This window comes from Suncus etruscus, chromosome 3 (genome assembly GCF_024139225.1).
Source record: "Suncus etruscus isolate mSunEtr1 chromosome 3, mSunEtr1.pri.cur, whole genome shotgun sequence".
In the NCBI taxonomy this organism is placed as follows: Eukaryota; Metazoa; Chordata; class Mammalia; order Eulipotyphla; family Soricidae; genus Suncus; species Suncus etruscus.
This window is the reverse complement of record NC_064850.1, coordinates 98,919,357-98,944,477: the sequence shown is the minus strand read 5'-3', so window position 1 is coordinate 98,944,477 and position 25,121 is coordinate 98,919,357. Positions and strand designations below refer to the sequence as shown.

Below are 25,121 nucleotides of genomic sequence, written 5' to 3'. Positions count from 1 at the left end.
GACAACCAATATGCCCAGAACCTGTAGTTAGTTTTTTGACAGTATGCTTCATGGGTGGAGACACCCTGTATCTCTGAGGCCAATAAAATTTCCTTTCTAATTTCCCCAATGTTTGCTGAGCCTATGTAAACAAAACAAAACAAAGCAAAACAAAACAAAACAAAACAAACAAAAAACACCCACCATATTTGTCCTTCTCCTCCCCCTTTTCTTTCCTTTTTTTTCTTTTCTTTCTTATATTTTACTTATATTCTAAATAGGGGATCCTGCCTTTCTCATGGAACCATAAAATTTAAATTATTTATATTTGTCTCATATTTCTATGTTTTCCTAAAATTGAGAAATGACAAAAGAATATTGATTGGGCCCAGGGACAAAGCAGTCTAAGGGCATTGAGTGGGGGAAAAATAGGGGGGGGGAGATCATATCTAAAAACCTATCCCAACGTCAATGACAATAAAATCAAGAGACCTAAACTACAAGAAGCTAAACACAAAATGGACCTTTTACAATGCTAGTCCTAGGGGCTATGGGTGGAGGTGTGGGATGCATGCAGGGAACTATGGAAGGGAGGTCAACACTGGTTTGGGAATGGCCCTAATTCATTGTCACTAAATTCCTGAAATACAACTGTAAATCAGAATGGTCTCAATACAAAAACCTTAAAAAGAAAAAATAAAATAGCATGGAGATAGGGCGTTTGCCTTGCATCATCAAGAAGGATGGTGGTTCGAATCCGTCCCATATGGTCCCCCGTGCCTTCCAGGAGTGATTTCTGATCATGGAGTCAGGAGTAACCTCTGAGCGCTGTGGGTATGACCCCAAAACCAAAAACAATTATATTATCTAAACCAGTAATAATTTCTTTCACTTTATACTGCTAAGTATTTAAAATAAATTAATTCCTGAGCACAACTGGGCATTGTCGAAATCTTTCTTCTAAAAGAAAACATTTCTTAATGTTCTTTTGATCACTTGATGGATTTATTTTTAATAGTTCGAGAAAGTCAGGAGACAGAGGCTCTGTAATCTCCACATAACACCTGACTGGTTAATTGTATAAAACTAATTTTTTTTTTGGTAATACGCAATCAGATTGCAGAGATAGTCAAGATGTGGATTATACAATATAGTATATATTCTGCGGTCATTATACAGGGTTTGTTGATTGGGTTCTGTGTTGTTCATTGAGTTTGTTGTTTCACTTTGTTAAATAAATTACTACTGCTGCTGTTGATGCATTTAGGGCCAATCTGCAGAAATGTGCATATGTGTGCAATAAAAATTGTTTCATGAGACATTTGGTATTGTAGTCTTTCTATCTAAGAGAACATGAAGATAATTAGGTCTATTGCAATACTTAAATTATAAGACATTTTTCCAACTTTACTATGAAATGGGTAGACAAAGAATGACAGAGATCTCTTTTATTTAATGGAAAAATTAAAATTTGAATTGCTTGCTTATCATCTCACAGAATCTACTAGAGACATCATATATACAGCAGATTTGTGCTGGCCTTTATATTTATACTTTTTATGCAGCCATTTAAGTAACATACGTAACAAAATATTTCAATATTTAGAAATTTTAAACATCTGAATAGCTCTTTCATCTCTGCATTTTCCAGTTCTTAGCCCTATAGTAATGAGAAGAAGGAAGGAAAGCTTCACTCTGGCTTGAATGGGGATTACATGTGGTGACCAAGATATCTATGTAAATGTAGATTCACCCAGCATTATCTTTCTAATATAGATGTACACTTAATTTAAATTAAATATCTTCTTGTAAATATATTAAGGGACTGTGAACAGCTATTATTATGTGCAAATTAATTAGATAAAGCCTGGACTAACAACCCAATTGCACACAGGGGAGTGTGCCTTCTGTGGCACCTTTTCTGGTAGACAGGTTAATAACCTGACTTTTTCTAGCTTCTACATTTTCTACAATTAATTCTTCAAATAACAAATTGATCATATCTTGCCAGTGTCAGTTTTACTTTCATTTGTAAAAACAGTGTGTGCAGCCTGGAGTAACATGAAAATATCAGGATTTTGTGAGAAAGTTCAAATTTGCTACAATTTAATTAGTTTAATTTGAAGCATTGATTCATTACAGAAATGGTATTTGTTTTATTTTTAGATTACATTTATATTTTTATTTGCCATTTGTAGAATAAATGCAAACTCAATTTAATAAACTAAAGGAGTTCATAGATTAACTAGAAATATTTATTCTTTCTTTTACTTTTTGGCTTATATATAGTAACTAGTATATTGATGGGTGAAACAGGAAACTGACATAAACAAAGAAAAGTAGAAAACAGAAATATTGGGATTGTCTGAGGATTAATATAGGAACTATTGTCTTACTCAATGTTCAGCCCTCCATAACTCCAGATTTAGGGAGCCGAAAATCTCTTTCTTAAGATTCCCATGCAGTGAGGTTTCTTGATTCAATTTAAATACATTAGTTAAGTGGAATTTAGAAAATTTGAAAAGCCACCTTATTTCTGGTGTTTTTTAGTTGCTGCTTTTGATCACGGTCATAAAAATGATGTCTGATTCTGAGAGAAAATATAAGGGTTAAGGTGCATGTATCGTATGCAGGAAACTTGGTTTGCTCTTTGGCAGTGCATGTCCACACAAGCATTGCTAAGCATTTCCCTGGAAGTTCCTGTACAACTGAGGAGATGACCCAAATAATCTCCTGCAGATCAGAGCCTCAACAGCATTGCAACACTGGACCTCTGCACTAAACTGCCAACTTGATTAGTCAAGAATCATTCTCCAACAGCAGTGAAAGAATTAGTTATTTTGTTCTGTAAATATTTGGAGACAGTTAATAATAATAATATTGGGGCCTCTGACTCCAAATATGATACAATGAACTCAAATTATTTTCCTTGATTCATTCTGAATATAGTTTCCAGAATCTTTTTGAGAACTTCCCTGGGTTAGTCTTTCTAATGACTTTTTTTCCTTATTAGTTGATATCTTGGATTAATTTTTTTTCTTCACAGGCTATTTATGAGAAGCAGACACCTCTAAACTGAATTTTCTATACTTATAACAACAGAAACTTTTTAAGCATGATGCTCAAAGAAGGGGTCAGTTAGCACAGGTTGCCTTTTTTTTGCTTTATTATTGTCTTGGGACCACACTATGTGGTGCTCAGGGGACCACATGTGATGTTAGGCATAAAACCTGGGTGGGCCTCATGCCAGGGAATGTCCTACAAGCGCTGCTATGGCTCCAGCCCCTTTTAGTAGCAGTTCTAAAAATCAAAGTAAAACTATTTTCCAAATCCAAATCCCTTCAAAACCAAAGAAAAATAATAGAGGAAGCTCCTCATTCAACAACTTTAAAAAAATGTAAAGCAGGAAAGCTAACTCAAAGGCACTAAAAAGTAACAGAAACATTTTCAGAGAAAAATGTAGCAAATAATGTTCACCAATATGAAGGTCTTTGCATGCTATGCCCTGTAGGATTTCTTTGATGTATTTGAAGCTAGATTCATAAGCAAATAGACTTTGCTGGTAAAATATTTAAACACCATACTATCAAACTTGAAGTTTATATTTTGATAATATCAAGGCATAGATGGTTTTAGAAAACTTGTATTTATCATATCTTTGAAAGAAAATATCAAGCAATGTTAAAGACATGATTATAAACACAAAGACTTAAAAACAAAAAAAATAGGTTATTAAAATATTGTAAAATATAAGAAGAAGGCTGAAAGATTCCGTGCTGGTCCACCACTCAATTAGAGACCACGACAACTCCAAGAATGTAATTAACACGAGCAAGTTTATTGATTGACTAGTCTGGCAAAAGACAGAGGACAGGAGCCCTGAACAACAAAGCAAGAGATTTTTTTATAGGGTTTGAGCTATAGGTTTTGGGCTTATAGGGCAGGGGGGTAGGCAATGTCCAATCAAGAGTCCAATTGTACTTTCTTTTCTTAATATGGCACAGAGTTCCGGGGGGGGGTGGTGGCTGTGAAGCAACTTCGTTACCGCATTCTTCTGACCTTGCTGACGTGGGTTGCTCATCCTGCTAGATGTTTGTAATGGCTGATTGGGGTGGGGACCACCCTGAGTCAGGAATATTTTATTGGTATGTCATATATCTCAGGTAAGTGGGGACCATTCCATGTCAGGAACATTCTGTTGGCTCATCTGCACCCCGTGCCAGGAACATTCTGTTGGCACATCACACACCTTATGATAGGGAGGGCTTGGACAAATAAAAGAACTTTAGCAAGAGTTCAGCAAAAGTTTGACTTAAGCAAAAGTTCAGAAAACGTTGAATGTTGAACTTCTACTTCCACAAATTCACAAACTGAAATAAAGACAAAATTAAAAGCCATATATAATGTAAAGTTGATAAAACAATGAAAGTTCTGGAAATAGATACCTGAGTAAGGGATATTCTTCCTAATTTGGGCAAAGTACACATTATGGGTAGATACAGATATAAAATAAATTAAGCCTTCACGGAGTATAAATTATCAAATAGAAAATCAGGATCATGATTCCTTTCTCATTTTTGATTTATTTTGGGCCAATACTCAACAGATTCAGGTCTTACTCCTGTTTCTTCATGCATGAAATACTTTTGAAAGTGCTCAAAGGACTATGTAGGATGGCAGGGAATGAGCACTGGTTAATCATGTGCAAGGTCAGTGTCCTATCCTCTGTACTTTTGTTCTGGCACCAGGAAAATGATTTCTGATGCTGATATTTTCTGTTTAATTGTATAGCTCTGAATAAATCTCTTAATTTTCAAATTCCTTTTTCTGTATAATAGAGGTCATATATATTTATATATGTTATCTATCTCTCTTTAATAATACATATAACTGGCATGAGTGAAAAATAATTTAATGTTACAATAACAAGGAAAATAACACTTCTGACTGCTATTATAGGTCATTTGACTAAACAGAAAAGATCTAGCAAAAATTGCTCAGACTAAAAAACTTAAATTTTTCAAAAATTCAGATTAAATCTTGATTTAAAATATTTACTCTTCTTATCTCACATAGAAACATTGATGTCTTTTTTTATGAAAAAGAATAATGTTATATGGTGTATGACATTTGTTTAGAAAGACAAATATAGAAATATGAAATTTCAATAGAAATAGGGATAATTACTGTGGTAATATAATGCATTCATTTCATTGTATTGTACATACCCTTGTGTAATATCAATCAAAGATTTCCCGAAGTAATTAGAAATACAGCATAGTGAACTATAATTTTATCATCAGTCCATTTATATAGATGAGGAACAAGAGTAATTGGAAATCCTGTCCTCATTTTTCAACCATTAAGACAGGCCAAGGCAAATGAGCATGAATGTCTTATATGTTGTCTTGTTATATTTAATAAACAACAGTTCTTTTATACATCATTCCTTTGTTTTCTAAGTGAGAAAGCACCTTTTTAACTCAAAAACAAAAGTCTTGCATAACAAAAGACCTGTATAACAGCACCCGAGTTAATTTCTCATCTAATGTAGAAATAGAATCATAGGAGAACTTTGTTTTACATATATCAAAGTCATAACTTGGAAGATAAGTAACGACAAATGTCTTCTTAGTAAAAACCTGTTAAGAAACCTTCCTAATTGGAAAATTACAGATTGTTCACTCTCCTTCCAAATATTTTAATAATGTAAGTATAAACACAAACATGTATTTATATATAACTAAAATTTTATAATACTTGATTTGTTATGTTTTCTCCAATTTGTTTTAAATTTTGTTTTTTAAATTTACATCTTATTCAATATGTGTTGTGAATAAACTCTTAATGATTTTATAGCTAACCTTGTCCTAAAGCGTATGTTCTGATTCATGATGCTTTCTGGGTAATACATATTTATATTTATGGAAATTGACATAAAATTAAACAAATTATATTTATTAAAAAGTCAAATGTAATAAACAATATACATTTATTTAAAAATAATACAACTAGCATATACAAATTTTATAATTAGAAAAAGTATTTTTATTATCTGATTTAGTGTCAACAGAACACATGTTTTTATTTTTCAAGCAGTAAGATAGTAAATAGGATAAAAAATCTTTGAAGGAAAAATTAAAATAAACTACTCATTTATGCGATTCTCCTTGTACTAAGTTAGTAATAGCTCACAATGATTTCTCATTCAATATATGATGGACTTAGACTAGAATGCATGAAATATTTAGTTTTATCCTTAGTGCTAGTAACTAATTAGCACAATGTGATCTAAATGTTTAAAGTGATAATTTTATTACAATTAGAAGAAAATTAATATCTTTCTAGCCACCACACTTCAGATCCATTCCTACAAAAAGACTGTATTTTCTGACCCATCCTTATTTATTACCTTATACTTAAGGGCATATATATATACATATATATTATATATATCCCAGTGTCTACTAAAAATAATAGTTCCATTTGTAAAATAAAATAAACAAAAGCAAGGAATTAGAAGGTCCATTTTTCAAAACTAACTTAGTGATAAATGATAGAAATATTTAGCAGAGGAAAGTATACAAAAATTAGCAAAACACAAAATAGCAAAAGATCATTGATAATAAGAGAATGTTTTATAGCAAGATTGCAAAAGCAACAAGACCTGTGAGAATTCTTTGAATTCTCTGAAAAATCTCTGAATTCATTTGACTTAAGCCCCCTATAAAACACAAAGATCTATCTTAGGAAGTTAGATTGTAAGTGAACTAGTTGAAGCAAATCATATTAATGTGGTTTCAATAATTGCCCTAATATATCAAAGAAGAAATAAGAAATCATTTAGTGGTCATTAAAACACCACAAGTATATAAAATATATAATATACTTGCAATCATATGAGAGTATCTAACTTAAAGACACACCTCTCATTAATTATAGAAGATTCAGAATTCAAATACCATAAATCACAATTTGAGGCAATATTAGGAATGTGGTGACTTAGTTTCTCAGTCTAATAAATTTGGTTTTATCATTTAAATATTCTGAACTGCCTATGAGCACATAAATAATAAATATGGAATTATGGTTCAAATTCGGGGAACAAGAACAAAGAAAATGTTGTTACACAATCAAAAGGTAAATAGAGAATTGAATTGAGAATTGAATACTTGGGTGAAAATTAGCTATACAAGTCTCCATTGCCATTGACAATCTGGCTGAGGATGGTGGTGTTTTATTAAGGCAAAGTCTGCTCATCTTAGGTCCATAGCAGAGAAAAATAGCTTTTTAATTATTTTTCTTGATTAATCAGATCCAGCATACAGCTGTCTGTTAGTAGTAGGCTAAAGCATTTTCAAATAGCAAGAAACGTGCTTGCTACAAACAATGAACTTCACACAGGAAAAAATATGTGATAGATTCCAACAGTCATTTTAAATTCAGTCATCTCACATTGGTTAATAATCCAAACAATGACCCATGGGACTTTAGCAGACAGTTGGAGCACTGCCAGGGTATAGTTATCAATAGTCTCTAATTGCCTCTAAATTGCATTCAGTTTAAGTTCTCAGCTACTGTTAGTATTACTTGTCATCTAAGGACCAACACACGCCCATGAGCGCCAAACAAGTATTTGGCATAGAGCACTCACAAACCGATCACCCAAGCCTTGAAAGTGGCATAAAAAGTACTCGTGTATGAAAGAAAACTAATAATCCTGGAAGTCTAACAGATTACTTTCAACTTGGCTTAGATCTTTCATAATATAATTGTGACAGCCTACCCAGTCTCATCAAACAATGTACTCAGATATACTGATCACACATTAATTAATTCATCTGGAAAAGGTAATGAAAGAAATTAAGTTACATATTGATTATGGGATTGATTCAATTGATTCAATGCCCCATTCCCTGACTGCATCATCTTTCACAGTGAATAATTAATGAAGAAGCCTTAGTTTCCTCTTGCCAGCTGATGTGAGCACTCCCACTTCTGATTGCCCCTATACTACATTCTTATTTTAAACATTGGGATAGTTTTTAAAGCAATTACTAAAAATTTGGGAGAGACACTTAAAGGAACATAATAGTATTAGAAGATTTTAACACCATTTTACACAATTATTCTGATACAAAATCAATAAGAAAATATCAGAATTAAATGAGAAAAAAGAGTAGTTGAGAACAGGCAAATAAGTATATTCCCAATACTATTAATTCAAACAAACTATTAGTCACAGAAAGTAGACGAGGCAAATGAAAATAAAGATAAAATGATCAGAAAAGAAGTTTAAATTCTTTCCCACATTCCTGTTTTCCTTTCTTTCCTATCTTCTTTCCTTCCTTCATACCTTCTTTCTAACTTTCCTTCCTTTTCTTCTTCCATTTTTCCTCAAGTTCTTTCTCTTCCTTCCAATCCCAGCATTCCATATGGTCCCCAAGCCTGTAAGGAGTGATTTCTGAGCACAGAACCAGGAGTAACCTTTGAGCGCCGCTTGCTGTGACCCAAACTCCATAAAAAAAAAAAAGGAAAGAGAAAGGAAAGAAAAGAAATGAAATGAAATGAAATGAAATGAAATGAAATGAAATGAAATGAAATGAAATGAAAAAGAAACTTCTGTACTTGACTATTAAAGCAAATCTTCAGATTCTGGCCACAGAACTGCAGCTACCAAGAGGAGAGATGGACAGTAAAAGGGTAGACAAGAAGGTACCAAGATATAGTAGTAGGAAATATTGACACTTTGATAGAGAATCTGATGTTGTTGACACTGCAAATCTAACACATGAACATTTACTGTGTTCCTAACCTGTTAACCCACTATTCCCAGCATGCATCCCATACCTCACCCTTAACCTCTTGGACTGATAGTGTAAAAGATCACTTTTGTGTATAACTTGTGGTTTGGGTCTCTTTATTCTATTGTCATTGACTTTTGGTTGGTCTTTAAGTCTGATCATTTTTGTTTCCACTCAATGCTCATGAGACTGCTTTGCCCCTGGTTTCATCCAGTTTTTTTTTTTAACAGAACCATAGAACATAAATCATCTTGTTCTGCCTCATATTTCTATGTCTTACTACAAGTTTATAACTAATATAGTTTAGGAAATTATGATATTGTAAAATTTATGTTATATATATATATATATTGCTAAACCACTACCTGCCAAATTGTCCATAGACCTCTATCACTTTCTGTACATCACTTCTTGTTTTGTTTTGTTTTTGGTTTTTGGGCCACACCCGGCGGTGCTAAGGGGTTACTCCTGGTTGTCTGCTCAGAAATAGCTCCTGGCAGGCACGGGGGACCATGTGGGACACCGGGATTTGAACCAACCACCTTTGGTCCTGGATCGGCTGCTTGCAAGGCAAACACCACTGTGCTATATATCCTGGCCCTGTACATCACTTCTAATCCGGCTTTTTTATCTCCATTTTTTCACATCTTTGGCAATTTGTTCCATATTCCAATGTTAAGAATTCCATATGTTCAGCATTATCTAAAATTCTTAAGTTGTCCTTATTCCACAGATGAGTAATATCATGAGATAGTCATCCTTCTCCTTCTGTATTTCACTTAACATGATAACCTTCAATTCCATCCAAATGTATGATTTCATCTGTTCTTACACTTATGAGTATTCCTTTGCATAACTCTAACATAAATCTTGGATCTATTTATCTATAGTTAGATAACTGGTTCATTTCCATCTTCTAGCTTCTGAACCCAAAGTTGCAACAAACACAGTATAAATATATTTTTCAAATTAATTATTTGGGATTTAGAGATAGATGATGCAATGTGTGATTTCTGAGTCATATGACTAATTCTGTCTTTTTTGAGAGTTCTTTATACTGTTATACACAGTTTGAACCAGACAACATCTCCAATAGTTAAAGAGGGTTCTCTTCATAATAAAGCCCTGACAACTCTGGTTGTTTCCAATATTTTTGATATAAGCCATTATCACTGATGTGAGATTTTATATATATTTGGTTTTCTTGAGTTTTTATTTTACTTTATTTTTTATTCTTAAGATAAATATCTATTTAAGCACCATCATTACAAGCATGTTTGTAGTTGGGTTTGAGTTATAAACAGAATAGCCCCCTTCATTAGTGTATTTAACTAATTATAAGTAATGATGGGAACGTCTTAATATTCCTAAAAGTCACCTATATGTCTTATTTGGGGAAGCTACATCTTCTATTTTGAATGGGACTCATGTAATATTGTTATTGTTGGTGAGCATTGTGAGTGCTTCATAAATTCTTGAATGTCAGTCATTTGTCTGATTTATTATATATACATAGTTTTCATTCAGTAGATTTTCTTTAGATTTGTCTGAGTTTCTTCTGCTATTAAAAAAGTTTAATAATTTGATATAGACACATATGCTCATTTTGGGGTTTTGTTGTCTTTTCCCTTAAAACTAAATTATTGAAGACTCTTTTAATGCCTATTTCCTGAACTGTTTAACCTATGTTTTCTTTAAGTATTTTATGGATTCTGGTTTAATCTTAAGGTTTTTAATCAACATTCAGTTAATTTTATGAATGTTGTAAGAATTTCAGCTTCACTTTTTCACATCAAGTTTTCTCTATACCACTTGTTTAAAAGACTCTCCTTGCTCTATTTTAAAGACCAAATACACATGTATGCTTCTAACCAATAAAATTAAAATATATGTTCATGTAAAATCTTTGTAATAAGTGCCCATAGTATCATCATTTATAGAGAATGATTACAAAAAAAATTGTGTATTAATACAATGAAATACAATTTGTCCATAAAATATAATTGATTACTAATATATAATTTAACATTTCTTTATTTACAAAGGTCATGTGGAATAATAAATGTCAGTAACAAAATAAAACAATTATATTAATTTCATATGCATAAGGTATCTAGAACACACACATTCTTGAGACAAACTAGATTAGTAGAAGGCTGCATGCAGTTATTTGGAGTGTGGTAAATGACGAGTAATAAATGTTTCTATAAAGGATGGTGAAGATAATATAAAATTAATATTATATTGATAACTGTGCAAGTTTATAGTGACCCAATAAAAACAGTTGAATTGCATATTTTAAAAGAATTATATTAGGGGCTGGAGATATAGTTTGATATGTAAGGCCCATGCTTTGCATAAGCTAACCCCCCTTCAAATTCTGGCACTGCATATAATCCTTGTATACTATCATGAGATTTTCTGAGGACAGATCCAGAAGTAAACCCCAGGGAATAGTGGGTGTGAAACAAAAACAGGCCCCTCAGAGAGTAGTGTTAGTTGTATATAAAATATGTCTCAAAAGCACCATTAAGAAATAAATGAATAAATAATGGTAAAATATAAAATTCATTTTTGAAAATTAAAGGTCAAAATTGGAGACAATTATTAAGTGGTCTAGTTAAATATACATATAAGAATTGTCACAGATCTTATGTATATGAATTTTATGCTAATAAATTTGAAACTGATAAAATTTGGACTGTGTCAATATATTTTGAGATAAAATGAATTAACATAACAATAAAAACTAAATTATGCCTCCCATATTTATAAAATATTGAAATATTTTACTGTGATTTAAAATTTTTTTATTTTATGATTTGTGCCACACATGGGCTTTCTCTTGTTTCTGTGCATCATTCCTAGTGGCAAAGGGGACCAAAATTCTGCCAAAGATAAAACTCAGTTAAGCTGCATGCAAGACAGTGGCTTACCTCTAAACCACTTCTTTATGTTTTTTTATATACATGCTTCCATTGGATTCTGGAAATAAGAATGGGAGTGAGAGACAAGTATTTTTTAAATGTTTATTTAAAGAGATACTTTAAATAAGAAAATAAAATATTTGTTTTAATTAAGTGAGAATTTAGAATAAAATTAGTTTTAATAAAATTATACTTATTTTAATCTATGATCTGCATTTACTCTTGTACTGCAAAATCAAAAACTAAAGCAAAAATAGCAAACATATTGCACAAAGACTAAGAAAAAGAGTTTTTGGTGGTTGTTTTGAATCAAGCCTGGTAGTGCTCAAGAGTTATTCCTGGTTCTGTGCTGATTGATATGTGACAGTGCTCAGGGAGCCAGAATGCAGTGGTGAAAATTGAACCTCAAAAGAGCCTTTTCCCCCTTTACTTCAGGGAAATGTGTGCAATTCCTGGTTTTATTTATGACTTAACTTTGACTCTCTCTGTTCAGGAATCACTTATGGTGGTACATTGGTGACTATACCCAGTGCCTGGAATTGAACCCCAGTTGGCTGCATGCAAAGCAAGTCCATAATCTGCTTTCCCTCCCATCACAAGGGAGTTCTTTTAAATATCTCTATTAAAGTTAAGTATATCTTTGTAAAGAATTAATGAAAGTCAATGGCCAGAAAATCTAGTCTTAAGACATTACAGAAAATGTAATAAATAGTGTCAACCCATGGTTTAGTAAATCAGAGTGCATATAACTACACTAATAGAATATCAACAAAACCAACAATATTGTACCAACTAAAGAGTTCTGGTTTGTTATATCTCCATAGGTAAAATTACTCAAGCCACGAAAACAAAACTGTCTATTTTTGTTTGCAGTTTCATAAAAAAATATGTGTGATAAAATTTGGTTGGTGTGACAATGTGTCTGTGAAAGTTGACAAGCTGGTAACTGCAGTGTGAAAGCTATTTCATTTGTTATCTATAAAGAATTACTGGATCATTAAATTAAATTTTCTTCTTGTAAGCTGCATCAGGAACATAGAAATTGGGTTCTAACTTTCCTTTCTTAGATCTTAAGTTGCTTATTTTCTAATATGAGATCACAAAACTTTTCCTATTATCTCACCTAATAATTAGACTTGACAATTACCATGAGGATAAAAATAATTTAACAGGCTATTGGCTAAAGTTTGCTTTTGGCTTAAAACCTAAGGGATTTGCTTCATATGTTTTAAAGGCATATTTTCTGAAAAATATTGTATTAGTTAAAATAAATTGTGCCTATAAAGGAGAATTTTTAAAATAATCTTACTCATTCACCCAGAAAAGCACTTTATTGTCTTATACATAAAAATAATCATGCAATAAATTATTCTAAGTACAAATCAAACAAATATGAATTTCATTTCTATATTTATTTAAAATTTTATTTATTGCACTTCAACAGTAAGTACAAATTAAAAAAAATCTCAGGACAGAGTACCAGTCTTACATTAACTCTCCTGGGCAAGAAATTTAGCCCAAACCTATTTTACAACATGTGAATTTGAGAATATAATGTATAAAATAAAAGACTATTCTGAGAAATTATATATGTGAATATATACGTTATAAAATACATAAAAATACTCAGATAATGTACATTTACATAAACAAGGTTTTCAAAGGGTGCAGTGAAATAACATTAGAATGTGAATATAAAAGTAAACTAAACCTATTTATAAATTTTATTATTTTATATTTTACTGAAAATATTACTTAAATTATAACAGAAGCAGATTAGACTTCAAATCCAAAAATTCTTGCAAGCATTTTAATCTTCAACAAATGAACTTTCTGAAAAATTGGGATTTTGTAGAGTTCAACAATATGATTAAAGTCTAGTGATACACTAGAGTGGCTGTACAGCTGACAAGGTGCTTGCCTCGTACTTGGCAAACCCATACTTTAAGTCTCAGCAGTAGTAATCCTTGGGCACAAAGTTAGTATTGTCTTGTACATATCTTGGTGTGGTCTCCAAACTTAAATAAAGAAGTAGATTTTTAAAGAAATATAAATTTAAGGGGCCGGAGCGGTGGTGCTAGAGGTAAGGCATCGGCCTCGCAAACGCTAGCCTAGGACAGACAGCAGTTCGATTCCCTGGTGTCCCATATGATCCCCCAAGCCAGGAGAGATTTCTGAGTGCATAGTCAGAAGTAACCCCTGAGCATCACCAAGTGTGGCCCAAACCCCCCCCAAAGGAAAGAAATTCAAATAAAGAAATTATATATATATATATATATATATATTCATAGTAGGGATAAAGAGATATTACAGTGGGTAGGCATATGTTTTTGCAAGATACTGATTTTAGTTTGATCTTCAGAACCACATATGATCCCAGAACCTCACCAGGAGTGATTCCCAATCACAGAGCCACAAGTGATCTCACTTAGCACTGCCAGGAGTGGTTAGTTCTCCAAAAACAAATAAAGAGTTCTTACCATATCTATGCTCAAATTATAAATATGGATACATATATAAATAAAAATTATATATATAGTAACAGGCATGCTCTCTATATATTAATATAATATAATATATATGCATTATTTTCCCACTGCTGATCCATTAAGGATATATTTACATCACTTTAACATAGCTTCTCTTCATTGTGAAGGTTTATTACTTTTCACAGTCTTTTTCATGTGGCCTCTAAATTATTATAAGTACTGCTCCAGTCAATTTATACAAATTGGGGCTGAATAAACTACATATACTCTACAAAATGTACAATTTTGTATTAAGTGTATTTCTCTAACACAATTTCGGAACAACGTTTGTTTGCTAACTATACCAAATAAGCAATTATTTGGTAAGTGTTTATTGTTATTTAAAACTAACAAGGATATAGTTTTTATTTAAAAAATCGTACTTACAAAGTTACTAATAATTAAGTTTTAAGTTTGTGGTATTTTAACATTAATTTCACCATCTATTCCATTTATATGCTGCAAAAGTTTTACTTAGAGGCAAATCCTTCTCCCCTTAACACTGTTTTTTTTTCTATTGCTAATTTTTAAGGTTCATTGGGAAACTCTTGAATCCCTAGAGCTAGGTTATTTATCTTGCAAGATCTTTTCTAATACTCTTTGTTTATTTTCAACAAAAATTTTAATCATTTATTTTTTTCTTCACAGCTTCTTGAGAATAAGTGCTATACTTTAAATAAATATTATGTGTTATAATGTTGGACACACAAGTATAAACTGAGATTAGTTGCTTGAATAAATGAATTACCTGAACTTGGTAATTGCTGTGATAAAAAATATTTCTAATGAGATCTGCTGTGTTCATGGTAGAATGGCTGACATAAATGGTTTTAAGTGACAATATTTAAAAGCGGGTTGGGTTTTGTGTATTTGTTTCTGTGTACATGTGATTGATTTAGTTCCCCCATTAGAGAGATAATAAACAACATACACCACCAGATATTCATTAGGCAGTAGAATAATCTTAACGGAAACAACAGAGTAGTGATAGTTTGAAAAGCTGTCATGCTACATCATGCAATTTTCTGTCTAATATTTATTTTTTTAAATTATCCAATCAATCATTTTTCTATTTAAATAACATAAATTTCCTTTTGCGGCTTACTCTTGACTCTGTCTTCATGGATCACTACTGCCAGAGATTGAACCCAGGTAGGGCACATACAAGACAAATGTCTCACCTATCTAACTATTTATTCTGCCTCATATTAGGTATTTTCTATGTACATTTTTTTTAAATCTAAAGTAATGCACAGGACTTGAAACATTTAGGACCAAATTTCTAATTTTTAAAAATTTCATGGATTTTTAGATTATAATATGTAAACAATACCTATTTTCAAATTTACCATGCCATACTTATTATTTCCCCAATAATACCTATTGAAGCTTTTGCATAAAATAGGGATTAAATGATAATTATTCATAAGTAAGCATTGCATATTGCAATATAGAATTAGCAGTGAACTCCAACTTCCTTATTGGTGTTTTGAATTAGAATTACTTTTGCATGTAATAGATCTAGATTCTTCAGTCCCCACTTTAACATGTTTTAGACAGTGCCAGGTGCCATTTATACTTTAAAGTAAAACATTCTGACTGAGACTGAATATGTATCAAATTACCTTTTTCTATCTTCTTCCTTTCTATAAAATAAAACAAATTTACACAAAAGCAAAGAAGAAATAATTACCATCTTTATAATATGTTAGTGAAGACAAACAATTTATTTCAATTCTATATATAGACATACTCTTGTATGTTAGAACTTAAAACAATAAAAACTAGGCTACTTAGTAATGGACACAATATACAAAGTAAGCTTGAGCAACTAATGATTATGAAACATTTGTTTAATTTAGATTTCAATTTAATTTATAAAGAAGAAAGCTATATTTTGATAAAGAACAACTGTGAACAAATGATGACAAGACTTATTACTTACATGGAAATACTTCCTCAAAGAAATATTTTTGATCAATATTATTCTTGTGAATAATATTAAACACTAGTAACTTAACAAACATGTTCAGCAAATATAATTTTTTGCAGGATTTGATGTTTAAATAATCATGATATAAATCAGAAGCTGAAACAATAGCACAGTGATAGCTATTGTTCGCACAAGGACGAACCTGGGTTTGATCCCTAGCATACCATACAGTCCACTAGACAGGAGCAATTTCTGAGCACATAGCCAGTAGTAATCCCTGGTGAGGCCCCAAAACCAAAAAGAAAAAAATATATAAATCAACTATAAATCCTGTCTTTTCTGACATAATTAGCAGAATGAACAAAGATAATTACACAATTAATAAGGCCTACATTCTCAGAGACTAAAAGAAATAAGGAAAAATTTGTTAAAAAACACTCGGCATTAACTTTAGTAGGAAATTTATATACTTAAACTTCTCTTTTATTTGACTTTTGGGAAGAATTAAGTTTGAGATAATGCTAATCCATTTGCTATAAGCAGATTTTTAATTTTATTTAATTTGTAAAGAGTAAAAGATGAAGCCAACTGTAGAGTGCAGAAGATGCTTCTTATAAATATTAATTGGTAAATATGATTCTTAGTACAAAAAGTCATATTTTATTATTTTTTTAGAAAAACTATCTGCAGTTCATTAAACTTTTACTGAAGGTAAGAGAACATAATACACTCTGTATGCCCATGATTTTAATTTCTAAAACCTTAACTATGTAATTTATTCTTGGAAACCAACTCAAAATAATATGATATTTATTATTTTAAGGCAATACCAATGCAAAAAACTTCTATAAAATAAATCTTGATTTATTTCATTTCAAGCTTTCTGTGCCAGTGATTTATCCACTCCGCAAATTTTAAATTTAAATTAAATTCAAGTTTTGTTCCAAACTCTGAGGATATAAATGTAAATAGAACATATTTGTTTTATCTTCCTGATCTTATATTTTAATGTTCAGAAATAAAAATAAATAAATATAGCATGTAGTCATACTTACATAAATATTTCTAGATAAAGGTAAGTTCTCTGAGAAAATAAAAATTGATATATAGAATAAATGGGTAAGACACAGTTCGTTGTAAAATTAGTAACAATTCTAATGAAGGTTGACATGAAAGCTAAATGAAGGAGCTAGCCAATGGAGATTTAGGGAAAGAAACTGCTAAGTATGAACAAAACTCATTAAGAATGTAATTTTTACATTGTTCATGTTTTAAACCTGTTATAAGAAATTAAAAAGATAGGATTCTCCCTGGCTTGACATAGGAGGCAATGGTTTAAAAGGGGTAGGGGAGGATACCTAGATTGCCTTTGGCCCCACAACATAGGGAGAAGAAAAGAAATTAAGTGGAGGAAAGAGAGAGAAAGATAGATGAAAAATAACTGGGGTTAGGGGTGAAAAAGACACAGGCAAATCTGTTGTGTTAAATAATATCCAAACCACATAATCAACAGCACTGAAATCATGAGATTCAAACATAATTTCAAATGGTGGGTATCAAGATGGTGGAGGGGTAGCGGGGTTAGGATTGAGAAGAAACTTGGGAACACTGGTGGAGTGAAGTTGAAATGGTGCTTGCATTGTCTAAAACTCAACTACAAGTAACTGCAAATCACAGTGCTTTGATATTTTTTTTTCAAAATTAAAAGTAAAAATAAATCAAGTAAATAAATTTATTTTTAAAATGCTTCAAAATGCCTAGGTATAAATAGTCAAAAAGAAAAAAATAAAAGAAAGAGAAATAGAATAGAACCTTCTTGTTTACCTTTCTTTTCTGAGTGTTATGCTATAGAAACTTCTTTACTTCAGCTTGAAGTTTGAGACAGTTACTGAATTTTGTTTAGTTTTTAATTTTTCACAACTTCCTGAAATATTTTATTACACCACCCCCTTTCTCCTGTTTGTATACATGATTAAATATTTTTTTCTCTTGAGATTGAATTCCCTAGATTCTCAAGTTACACTTCAATTCTCCAGAGTTTTACTGTCTAAACTACCTGTAAAGTTTTAAATGAAGTTTAATTTGAAGTTAAAATGAAGTTTCGCATTTAAAATTAACATAACTATACTCTCCTTGTTATATTACTTCTGGATAGTTCTAACATATTTTACTAAATATGCTGTACCTTTTTAACTTTCCAGATTTCCAATGCAGATTAAATGATTTTCACACTTTGTAAGGACAAGTTCCTATTATGGATTGTGTTTTCCTGACTGTATCTCAACTTTTTGAGTTATCAAATACAAAAACTGGTAATCACAACCAGTATTACCATAACAAAAATCTAAAACATGTGCCATTACATGATGATCAGACAACAACAGGTATCAAGAAAACTGTTATCAGAAATTTTGGCATGTTGTATTGGCAAAACTGTGGTTTGAAAGAAGGTGCAGCGCAGATGGAACATACCTACAGGGATAGCAACACTCAAAATAGACTGAGAAATAAAAGGTAACAATGCATGTGACTATTCTCTACATTCAATAATGAGTAACAAGAGAAGCATAAGCTCAGAAACTTATTAGCTAGAATGGAATCAGACCTAAATAGAAATTGTATCCAGAAGACTTCAGGGCTAAAATTTCTAGTTTCTTTCTAAGTCCCATATGGGACTTTCCATGGACACATTTATTCATTTGAATAAAGTTAATCAAGACAAATATGAGATTTAGAGATGACACTCAGAAAAACTTCTCAGTTAAATCAAGTATTGGTGGACAAGTATAAATGAGAGAGACATAGGCAAAGCTTGCATCTTAGAAGAGAACTCTCCTAAATGCAGATAACTAACAAAAAAGAAATCAGAAACCTGTCTCTATTTAACATAATTATACTTGAAAACAATAATCTTTTATGTAAGAAAATAAGTTTTAAATTGCATAAATAAAGTAATAAATGGAAAACATAAATAGTGATCAAATAAACATAAATCCTGAAAATCAATCCTGGTCTCATAATTTTACTCCAACAAGAGAAATAATATTCTAAGGATCTTGAGACTTTAATAGACACATAGTCTATTTAATATTAAGCATTTAATATTAAATATTAAATAGACTTTAATAGTATATATAAAGCTAGTCATAGACAGGAAAAATTTATAAAGGATACATCTACAGTCTAACAAGAATTCTGGATATCAGAGATCAAGTGAGTAGGGTCATACCTATTCAAACTGCGGGGAGAGAGGCTGGGAAATAAGATTTCTGCAAGCTGGCCTTGAATATCAAAGAAAGTCTCTGTTTAGAGACTTGTGTCCCTGTTGTTATGAGTGCAGGAGAAAGTCATCCAGGTCAAACAACCTGTCTAGGACAATAATGCCACAAGCATTGCAACCGCTATTTTTACATGCTTCCTGATTTAATAATGCCATGGGCATTGTAACTGCTATCTTTGCATACCATCCAAATCAATGATGCCATGTACCCTGTGACTACTGTCTCCGCATACCATCATGATGCTGTGATGTCTAAACTGTAAACTGTATTACCCACATTCTGTTTCCTGCCTAAAGTTTACCCTTAAAAGCCTTGTCCCTACCTTCAATAAATGAAGTTCATTGCTCTCACAATGCTTCCCTGTATGGCTCACAGTCTTCCCTATACTTCTCAAGTCTGGCCTCGAGACCACCGGATGGAAGAGACCCTTACCCACCCTTGCATCAGTCTCATCAGTGCCAGAACCCTACACAAACATCTTCCATATATATAATTTGTGTTAAGAAACAGATATCAGGGGCCAAGAAACATTACAGTGTGTAAGGCTTAGGGCATTTTTCTGGCATGTGACTATTTCATGTGACTTATGTTTGATCTCTGGCACCCAATAATCTACCTTGAATACCCTATAAGCCAGAAGTGGTGTCTGAGTGCAGAGTCATGAGTAAGTCTTGAGCAATGCTAGATGTGTACCCCATCTCAAAAAAAAAAAAAAAAAAAAAAAAGAAAGAAACATAACATAAAAACTGGGAATTAAAGACAATGTTACCATATCTAAATGTAATCCCATTTATATACTTAGATTTCAGAGGATTCATTACAGGTATTGGTAATTTGCTTTCTTTTCTATGTACCAAAGTAATAAAATGAGAAGAAAACATTGGGTAAGATACCGTAGATAGAAGAACATAAACAGACTGCTTTGAAAAGCTGAGCTTCGTGTGTGTGTGTGTGTGTGTGTGTGTGTGTGTGTGTGTGTGTGTGTGCTACCAAGGTTAGATATGTATTTTAAAGATATAAATTTTTATTTAAGCAACATGATTACAAGCATGTTTGTAGCTGGTTTTCAGTCAAATAGAATAACCCCCCTTCACCAGAGTAACATTCCCACCACTAATTCCCCCCCCTGCGAAAGCTGAGATTCTTTTTTTTTTTTTTTTTTTTTTTTTTTTTTTTTGGTTTTTCGGGCCACACCCGTTTGATGCTCAGGGGTTATTCCTGGCTAAGCGCTCAGAAATTGCCCCTGGCTTGGGGGGACCATATGGGACGCCAGGGGATCGAACCGTGGTCCTTTCCTTGGCTAGCGCTTGCAAGGCAGACACCTTGCTTCTAGCACCACCTCGCCGGCCCCGAAAGCTGAGATTCTAATAATATTTTTGTGATCCACTATCTAACTAACACTGGAAATACCAATTAGTTTCTCTGAGACACAGTGTATATTTGTTAAATTAATGTTAGGCTATCTAATTAGAGGAGATAAGACCATATATTTGCTCAAGAGCTTTTATGCTTTTGAAAAACTGTTTTATTAAATATGATTATGTACTAAAACCACTGGATTGAAAGCACTATTTTTTATTTAAAAGTTTTAGATATTCATGATTCTATAAAATGTCTAGCTCCCTGTATACATATTTCATTACAAAGATATTGTAGTTTATTGAAAATAATGGTGAAAATTAATGTTAGATGCAATGAAACAATGCAGGTGATAATTTTTGATGATCTATTTCCTAGAAATTTGCTTATTCAATAGTGTTACACATTTTTTTTTTATAACTTTAGTCTTATTCTGACAACACAAGTTAAGGGGAAGATTTATGTCTGTTTTTGCAAATAGCTTCTCCACTTTCATAATAATAACTGCTCAAAATCATGATTGCTCAAGCAAAATTAAAAGTATTATCAAATGCTCATAAGTAAAAATATTCTGAAACCTTTATTCATAACTAGTATGTTTATCAACAAATAAACTAGGCATTGTTTCTATACAATGGTAAAACAAAAGTTAAAATATATTTGATATACCAATTTCAAAATTAAGAGACTGGAAAGCACATACACTTAATATATCTCTTTATGGATACTAACTCATTGAAACACAAGTTTCAACACTGTTGAAAGAAAAATAAATGACTTAACCCAAATTAAAATCTAAGATTGTTTATGAATTATAACTAGTTTATCAATTTTGGTAAACAACTCTATAATTATAACTTCAAAATAGTTTAATATCTTTAAATAAAACTAAATTCATGTAAAACTATTGCACAAATGCAAACAGTAGTGTAAACAATAGATTATAAGCAGATAATAGTTTGTTGTTAATTTTAATAGCTGACAAACAATAGCTTATTGTAAATAAGAATATCAAAAGAGAAGTAGAAAATTGTTCCTCTCAATTTTCTTGGTATGCTCTGTACATACAAACCATTTTAAGATGAAATAACTTTTTACTCACCAATGTGGAGGTTTGTGAGACATCAGCCAAGTCCCCTGAGACTTCTGGTGTCCGCGTGTTGTTTGGGATTCTGTGAGGGTTTCGGGCTATCGCTTCACACCAGCCCAGCATTTTCTCCTTCCGCTTATCCCTTTTCAATTTCTGAAATTCTGAAAATAATTTACATTCCCTGAAACAGGTCATTTATTATGGTTGTCTGTTTTTGGAAAAATGCACATTTTTGCAATTGATTCAGCAATTTAATGAAATACAAATGGAGGCATTTCAATTTAATCAGGTCTTATGAGAAGAAAATAATATTGCCAGGGATTAAGCACATCTCAAATTTAGAAGTAAGAAATATATACATCTATCTAAAGTACCTTTCATAATTCAATTTGTGTTATTTCTAAGCAATGGGAGTTTATAGCATTGACTATTTCCAGAGATCAGGCTATAACAAAGTTTTTAAAAGCTAAGGGAAAAAGTCAGGCATATATAGACATATTTTAATGTCAATAAAAATATGGCATAGTTTTACTGTAGGAAGTCCTAAATATGTACAATAAGTTGTACATAGTCCAATGATAAAGATTACTCATTCTGTCATTGGTATAATTATTTATTCATAAAATTTTGTCACCTAGGACGGGAAGTTTTTTGTTCAAGCATAGTAAATTTGGTCTATGACATCTATACCAGTAAAATAAATTCAAAGACAATTGCTTTAATGTCTCATTGCTGTATATGAATAAACCTATCCCACAACTATTTTTAGCTCACCTGAATTTCCCATTTAAATATTTTATTGTTTTTTTTTCTGAAATTTTATATCAGTAATGACTTTTTATGTAATGGAGAAAACAACGATTCCCTTGTAAAGTTTTACAGCATACTTTTCCACTCCACCGCGCTCAGTAATTAGAAATAGTTTATTACAGGTCTTTAGTTAAATGCATTACACTGTCAATTAAATATCAAAAATAATGTGGAGTAATTATTTTTCACAGCATCCAAAGCAATTAACAATCTGGCAGTTTGTAACATTTCAGAGATTCAAAATAGCACATTTCATAACACTAAGAAAAACAGCATAAAGAAAGGTTGCACTAACAGATTGATAAGTTATTACTCTAAATGATAAAATACTCAAGTGGATCTGAAAGGAGGAAGTTTCAAAAATTGTTGAAAATTGGTTTTAAAAATTCAATAGGATAATAATTTCTTAATACAACTGGCAATCTAATATAAGTGATTCATACATTTTGAGGTACAAAGCAACGCTGAGAGGAGCTTGAAAATAATCGTTTGAAGGAGCATCAAATTATTAGTGCCTTATACTTCAAACACATAGATATTTGGGAAATCAATACTCTGTAAGACATCATCAGCAAATGTCATTAATTTGGACTATACAGAAAGTAAACGTTTTGGAATTTTCAGTATATAGTTTTTGGTTGCTCTTCAATTTTTAATTAACTTTCTTGAGTGTACTTTTAGTAATTGAACATGTCGCAGGGGTCTCAAACTCTATTTACCTGGGTGCCGCAGGAGGCAAAGTCGGAGTGATCCTTGAGTGCAAAGTCAGTAGTAAGCCTTGAACATTGGGAGGTGTGACCCAAACAACTAAAACAAAACAAAACAAAACAAGATTCCTCTTGGGCAGGGCCACAAAATGTTGTACAGAGGGCCGTTTTCAGCCCACGGGCCGCGAGTTTGAGACCCCTGCTTGTATACCTTTATTCAAAAGAAACAAGAAAAATAATTTATAATAATCAAATCAGTTTAATCAAGTAAGATATTCACCACCTAATTTGAAAAGTTGTTCCTCTATAAAATTATTACTTTAATGTTTATAAAAATATTAAATTCATGTGGCATAAAAAGGCATAATAAAGTGGCCAGCAAAATTATAAAATTGGGATCTGGAGACAGTAGAGCACAGTAGTGAATATGCATCTTTTTTATGCACTGACATTGGATTGGGCCCCTTAACCACACACACACACAAGGTTCCCATGAGCACTGAAGAGTAATTTCTAAAATCAGAGTCAGGAGAAAGCCCTGAACACAGCCAGATGTGACCCTCAAATTAAAAAAAAAAAAAAAAGAAAGAAAGAAAGAAAGAGAAGAAATCATCAATACCTTTTCTGGCATTTGCTTTTAAATGGGTGCCAACTTATTATTTCTCAGTCAGTTTTGAGGTTAAATCAATGCAACAATTGATTTTCTAGTAGTGGTACACTTGTGTTCCTTCTTATTTAATTATCATGAAGAGATAAGTACTTATCTAACTGGTACTGTATTGTAGTTTCTAAAGTAAAGATAGAAGACTTTTGACTGCTGATGAATTACAAAGAAATGTTACTATGTACATTCTAGTCTTCATAGGGATATGACAGTTTCATCTCTATTCTAAAGTCATAACATATAGTCAATACAAAAATATGTTCAATAATAGTATATTGACCTTGGCAAAAAATTAATACAACCCTTATACATGTTTATGAGTTGAAAAATTGGAAAGCGGGGCCGGGCGGTGGCGCTAAAGGTAAGGTGCCTGCCTTGCCAGCGCTAGCCTTGGACGGACCGCGGTTCGATCCCCCCGTGTCCCATATGGTCCCCCAAGCCAGGAGCAACTTCTGAGCGCATAGCCAGGAGTAACCCCTGAGCGTTACCGGGTGTGGCCCAAAAACCAAAAAAAAAAAAAAAAAAAAAAAAAAAAAACTGGAAAGCTTAGAGTTTAACTTGTTAAATAAATATCTATAGAATATTCATAAGAGATGTTAGACGTAAAGAAAGAATACAGAGAAAATTATAATATAATTAATGATGTTATGTCTGGACATTTATATCATTATAGAAATTATATTTTTAATAACTTACTCTGTCAAATGTTCAGCTACCAAATTTAACAGGTACGTTAACATTTTGAATTATATTCTGAAAAAATAAGTGTGGAAATAACCACAGAAGAATCAACATGGATTTAGGCAATTTGTAGTTTTTGATATAGCATCACACTGGACAGTGCTTACTGGCTCTGGGCTCAGGGATTAACACAGGAAGGGTTCTAGGGACTATATATGGTTTCAGGGATCAAATATAAGTTGACCATATGTAAGGCAAGTACCATATTGTATGTAATTTCTACAACCTAAGACGTTTGGCAATTTGATTAAATTCTGGTGGGAAAGGGACCATAATAGTGTTTTAAGACATTATCTTC

At 31.9% G+C, this 25,121-nt stretch overlaps 1 protein-coding gene across 1 annotated transcript in view; it reads right to left on the bottom strand.

The window, feature by feature from the left end:
• MARCHF1 (membrane associated ring-CH-type finger 1) overlaps positions 1-22,024 on the bottom strand; it is a 355,296-nt gene extending 333,272 nt beyond the window's left edge. Inside the window, exon 1 of the mRNA XM_049769479.1 lies at positions 21,914-22,024. Coding sequence (XP_049625436.1) covers positions 21,914-22,024 — 111 coding nt within the window. The remainder of the gene's footprint in view (positions 1-21,913) is intronic.
• Positions 22,025-25,121: the final 3,097 nt, after the last annotated feature.